This window comes from Dipodomys ordii, unplaced genomic scaffold (genome assembly GCF_000151885.1).
Source record: "Dipodomys ordii isolate 6190 unplaced genomic scaffold, Dord_2.0 Scaffold75, whole genome shotgun sequence".
In the NCBI taxonomy this organism is placed as follows: Eukaryota; Metazoa; Chordata; class Mammalia; order Rodentia; family Heteromyidae; genus Dipodomys; species Dipodomys ordii.
Genome location: NW_012267291.1, coordinates 1,938,596 through 1,944,620, shown reverse-complemented (window position 1 = coordinate 1,944,620; position 6,025 = coordinate 1,938,596). Strand labels below are relative to the sequence as shown.

At 65.7% G+C, this 6,025-nt stretch overlaps 1 protein-coding gene across 1 annotated transcript in view; it reads right to left on the bottom strand.

Moving 5' to 3' along the window:
- Positions 1 to 6,025, bottom strand: part of Pmepa1 (prostate transmembrane protein, androgen induced 1) — a 42,852-nt gene that overhangs the window by 6,640 nt on the left and 30,187 nt on the right. Inside the window, exons 2-3 of the mRNA XM_013024292.1 lie at positions 3,758 to 3,912; positions 214 to 496 (exon numbers count right to left, since the gene is read on the bottom strand). Of these exons, the coding sequence (XP_012879746.1) occupies positions 214 to 496; positions 3,758 to 3,912 (438 nt within the window). The remainder of the gene's footprint in view (positions 1 to 213; positions 497 to 3,757; positions 3,913 to 6,025) is intronic.

Here is a 6,025-nt window from a genome sequence, read left to right as displayed (position 1 = left end):
TGGGGTGGGGTGTGGGTAGGGGTGTGGAGGGCGCTGGTCGCAGGAGTGAGGCTGTGTGGCAGCAGCCTCTGAGGTCAGGCCTTGTCCCTGGCACGGGTGGCCAGGGCATCAGCCCAGGAGGGCAGGGGAGTGGGCTGGGCAGGGGACGTGGCCAGTGGGGGACATGGCTGGGCAGGGGATGTGGCTGGCGGGGGACATGGCTGGGCAGGGTACATGGCTGGGCAGGGGACGTGGCCAGTGGGGGACATAGCTGGGCAGGGGATGTGGCTGGTGGGGATGTGGCCGGCGGGTGACATGGCTGGACAGGGGATGTGGCTGGCGGGGGACATGGCTGGGCAGGGGACGTGGCCAGTGGGGGACATGGCTGGGCAGGGGATGTGGCTGGTGGGGGACGTGGCTGGGCAGGGGATGTGGCCGGTGGGGGACGTGGTGTGGGTCTCACCTCGGGGATCCCGCCTCCGGACGCCGTGCTCTCTGAGGGCCAGAGACACCCCTCCTGCAGGTTGGAACGGGACACAGCGGTCAGCTGGGTGGGGCCCAGTGCCTGCCTCAACTCCAGACTCAGACCCACACAGCTGGTCCTCCCCCCCAGAGCCTCGGCTCCCCCCAGAGCCTCGGCCCCCCCCCCCAGAGCCTCAGCCCCCAGTGCCAAGATCATACCCTCAAGCCCCACAAGCCACCACCTGGCAGACACAGGGTGGTGGCAGGGGGTAGTGACAATGGACAGGGAAGAAGCCTGGCCCTACGCCTGGGGTGGGCCCGGACACCGAAGGCCTCTGGGTGGACCTTGCCTGTGGCTGGGCCTGGGAGGAGAGCCAGCGGAGATCTGAGGACCTATTTGGGGACCGAGAGGAGGACACGGGGTTTCCTCATCCCAGACCCCGGCTGAGCAGGGAGAGGTGGCTGGGACGCCGGGCAGCTTCTGGCAGCTTCTGCAGAACGACAGCCTTGTGTGGACAGGGAAGGAAGCGCCAAGCCTCGGCCCCCGCGGCACCGGGAGAGATGGTCAGCGACTCTGTCCACCTGGGATGCGTCCTCCCGACCTGGGATGTGGCCTCAGCCTCCACGTGTCCCCATGGTCCCAGCTTGAGGTGCCCTACTTCCCAACGCAGCTGGGTGGGGGGGGCCGAGTCAGGACTGACTTCAGCACCGTCTCCGCCCCTCCTGTGCACCCATCCCCAGTGCCCAGGGCAGGCGGGGTGGGGCGGGGCGGGGCGGAGTTGTGGCTCCACAAGGTGGAGTTTTCCTGAAAAGCAGCCACAGCTGGAAGCCATGTCAGGGGCTAGCCTGAGTGCACAGACAGGGCGCAGGTCTGGCGGCCACGTGGGGTCTCTCCAGAAGCCACTAGGTGCAGAGACTCCTCAGCTAAGGCTCGCGTGGGAAGGGACTCGCAGAGAGCCACTGTCCGGGTTGGTCCTCACTAGACGTGGTGTTTACCCGGCCAGGTGTCCCAGGTACCCTGCGATCAGCCCATCGGCAAAGGGGGGGGCTCTTGTTCAGCCCGCAGGTGCCCCAGAAATCAGGCATGGCCGAGCTGGGAGCGGCTGGCCGACCGTCTGCCCCCCACGCCCTCGAGGGCCAGCTCCACCTCCGGGCTTCCCTCTGCTCTTCCCACACTGGGTCCTCCCCACCAGCTCTGGGCTTGCGGCTTGGACAAGCTCTTGGCCTCGGGCTAGAGTCCCGCCTCCAGAAGCCCCGGCTTCTTCCCCGGCCGTGGCCAACCACAGCCAGGACACACGGATCAGTCCTCACGCAGCCGGCAGCGTCCGTCGTTGCTGGGTGACGGGGACAGCAAACAGCAGCCGGGGGCTCTGGGCCGGCAGCACGTGGACGTGTTGGGCGGAGGCCGCTGGCCCTCAAGATGCACGCTGGGCCTGGGTGGGGACTGACCACGTCCCTGCCACCGCTGCCAGAGCCGGAGCTCTTGTCCTGCCAGTGGGGTGACGCACCGAGGCCGGGCCCGATGCCGGCCTGACCTGCCAGGGGCGGCCCCGCCCACTCGGGCAGAGGCCAACACCCCTTGGCTCAGCGCAGAGATCCTGGGTGGCACTGCCAGCCCCAGGCGTTCCCGGGAACATGGCCAGCCCTGGCCCTGCCGTCCTGGCACCCAGTGGCCCCCAGCTTCGGGGACAGGCTGCTGCTCCTGTCACCCGGCCTGCCTAGACTTCGGTGGCTTCCAATCTCCCTCCGTGAAACACTGAACCCAGCTGCAGAGATGTGCATCTGTTCCAAACACTCAACAGCAAGACAGAGCCCCCTCAGCCGGCCCTGGGCCTCACAGATGGAGAAAGTTCTCAGCCACTGGATGCCCACCCCCCCCCATGCCAAGGCCCCAACATGTGGTCTCAAGGAGATAACGTGGGAATGCCCACATTCCGACACATCAAAACACACAACATGGGCACCAGGCACAGTGGCTCACACCTGTAATCCTAGCCACTCAAGAGGCTGAGATCTGGGGGATCACAGTTCAAAGACAGCCCCAGTAGGGAAGTCCATGAGACTCTAAGCTGCAGTTAACTACCACAAAACAGGAAGTCAGGCTGTGGCTCAAGTGGTAGAGTGCTAGCCTTGAGTGAAAAGTTCAGGGAGAATGCCCAGGGCCCGAGTTCAAGCCCCAGGACCAGAACAAGGACACACACACATATACCAGCACGTCCTGCCCACACAACGGTGGCTGCTGGGTACAGTGCTGCTGCCTGTAATCCTAGTGACTCAAGTTCTAGGCAAAAAGGTAGTGAGACCCTATCTCAATCAGTAGGCTGGCTGTGGCGGCCCCCAGCTCCCGAGGACCCTGGGCAGGAGGGCTGTGGCCTGCAGGTGGCCCTTGGCAGAGATGAGACCCTGTCTGAGAAATAACTAAGGCCAAAGAGGGGGCGGGGGCGGTGCAGGGGACATGACTCGACTGGCAGTGTCTGCCCAGCAAGTTCTAGGCTGAGTTCATCTCCAGGACCCGGGGACCAACAGGTGCTGGTGATGAGGGCTCTTGGCCCTGTGAAGATGGTTCCAGGCCAGCAGCATCAAATCTGCAGATGCTCCACCTCTGCTAGGAAACAGGACTCACCGGCCTGGAACCTGGGCCTTCTCGAGGGCCTGGCTTACAACCTGCACTGTTTAGGGAATGGCAAGGGACACATCTGCGTCTGGTGCAGATACACAACCTGCTTTGGAACACTTCTGAGCGGAGGCTGCGGAGGCTGAGCCTCCCAGGATGAGGAGGCCGGTGGCTGGGTCTCGGCCCTCTCCCGCAACCTGTCTGCATGGGAGCCTGGCCCGCTGGGGGCGGCCCCCATCTCTACCCTCTAGTCTTACTGCCTGTAGCCCCGGTCCAGCCCCGTCCCCTGGTCCCAGCCTGGTGCACAGGGGGCTCAGCAGATCTATCCAGCTGTCCACGAGCTTCCTGCCCCTCGGCCCCAGATCTCTGAAGTCCCCGGAACACCAGTCCCGTGGTGGCCAGCTGCAGCGGTCTCCCGCCTGCTGTTCCAGTCCCACCTGGGTCAGCCCTGGCTGGGCGATGCTGGCCCCTGCGACTCACTCCCCGCTCCCCGCTCCCCGCACAGCATATGTGCACCAAGGCCTTCCTGCTCGGAAGCCTCCTCCTTCCAGCCGTGAGGTCCGCAGTGCTGGCACAAGGTGGAGGCCACCTGGCACCTCAAAGCCGTCTGCCTGGCCCCAGGGTCTGCTCCAGACCGCGCCAGGCGGCTTCTCTTCTAGCCTTGGCTTTGGGCTCAGATGCGTACGGGGCCCGGCCACTCACCGAGGAAAGGCCGTCCTCTCTCCTCCTCTCCTGGCCGTGCCGGCTGATGAAGGAGCGGGCGGACAGCTTGTAGTGGCTCAGCAGGCACGTGATCACCACCACCATCACCATCATCACCACCACGATCACCAGGATCTGCACGAACTCCAGCTCGGCTGTGGAGACAGGGTACACGTGAGGCTCGGGTGGAGGCTGCAGCTCAGGCCCCGCCCCCACCCCTGCAGGACTGCAGCTCATCACCCCTGCCCCCACCCCTGCAGGACTGCAGCTCACCCCCCCAACCGTCCCCCATGGACTAGGGAGGTCATGAGGGTGCAGGGGGAGGTTCACGCCGTCTCCCGTGAGCAGCAGAGGGCACGCCGGGCCAGGGCCCCAGCAGGGAAAGACTGCGTGGAGACCATGGAACAGGCCCTGGGTACCTGGCCGGGCAGGGGCAGCGAGAAGAGCCCACGGGCCAAGGGTGTGGAAGGAAGCCGGAGCCAGGTACCGTGAAACCAGGAACATAGGTACAGGGTTGTGTGCATGTGTGTGTGCGTGTGCACAACCAGAGCACGCCTCCACACTCTCACACCCAACACAACTGCATCCCACCAAAGACGCCTAGAAACCCCAATACTCTGACAGACAGCACTCAACCTAGCCCCACGGAGACACACCTTGAAACTCCTGTACCTTAACAGACAACACCCAGATACCCCTCCACCTCCACCACCAACACCCTGATATCCTATACCCCAACAGGCAACACCCCAACTTCCTACACCCCACCGAACACCAGCTCAACCTCCGACACAGACACCGCCCTGACAGTGCCACCTCAACACCAAGGGCACACCCCCCAGCGAACGCCAGCTCCCAGGGGGACGCGGCTGCCCACCTGCTCGGGCGCTCAGCCCTCGGGGGCAGCGCTGCTCGGGAGGAAAGCCTCCTGGGCGGGAAGGGAAGAGGCTGTGCTGGTCCTGCGCAGGGAGGTGGCTCTGTGGACGCAGGCCAGCCGGGGCCTCCACCGCTGGTGGCAGCCACCGGCAAGGTGCGGGGTCTTCAGAGGGGGCGCACACAGTGGACAGAAGGCTCCCTGGTGCCCTTCCTCCTCCCACCGCCCTGCCCCCGGGCACTAAGCAATTAGCTGAGGGAGGGATCCCAGAGACACAGGTTCAAATCCCAGGCCACTGCCAGCCTCCTGCGGGCCCGGGCCTGGCCCCAGCCATCAGCCTGGGAGGCCAACCTCCTCCGGCCACCAGCGTGGTTTTCTCCGAAGCTTTGACTAGACCGATGTGCCCCGGGTGTGCCGGTGAGTGGCGGCTTCCCCCCAGGCAAGTCCCTGCCAGCCTCCAGCGCCCGCCGGCCCTCACCCCTTCTCCACCACACACGGCACAGAAGCGCCATCAAGTCAGAGCTGCTCCTCCCAGGACGTCACCTCCGGTGAGGTCTGCCTGAGGCCCCTGTCGCTGCCTGTGGGACACTCACACTCCCAAGGGAACGACAGAGCCCAGGTCACGCAAAGGCCAGGCCTGGGACCACTCCCCTGTGGCCATACCTCCTGTCTCCCCGGGCCAGGCCCGTCCAGAGCCCCGGGCGGCCCAGCCCGATTGTGTAAGGCCCAAGTCTGTCTGCTGGGGCCTGGGACAAAGCTGGGCATTCAGGGGACACACAGGGCTGGCTTTGTGCAACACCCACGCCCACCCCAGGCCCTGTAATCCCCTCCCCTCCACCCTCTGCGCTGTGCCCAGTCTGGGAGCCCCCCTTGGGCCGCCTGTCTCCAGGGCCTCTGCCCAGGCCAGGAGGGAGGGAAAGAGGGAGGGAGGGAGGGAGGGAGGGAGGCATGGGTGGCCTTTGTTCGTGGCCACCACAGGACTTGGTCAGGCCACGGGGGGGGGCTGCAGGCTGGCTGGCGAGCGGGGGAGCTGCGAGCTCAGTAAGCAGGAACAAGCCACCAGCCCCTCGAAGCAAGGACCCACAGGTTCACGTGAGGACAGAGGAAGGGACAGCTCCACAAAGACACCGCGATTGGCCAGACAGCCGGAGGCCTGGGCCAGGTGTGGAGGTGGGAGGGGGTGTAAGGCGTCCCGAGACACCTAAGGGGCAGCGGGGCAGCAGGAGAGGGTGGGTCCCCAGCCTGGTCCCCGGGGACCCTTCTCCCCACCAAGATGGAGCCCGGAGGTGGGCACAGGCCAGAGGGGACCTGCTGCTGAAGGAGTGGAGGGAGGCGGAGGGCACCGTGAAAACAGGCAGGGGGGTGGGGAGGAGGGCACAGTGGGAGCAGGGGGG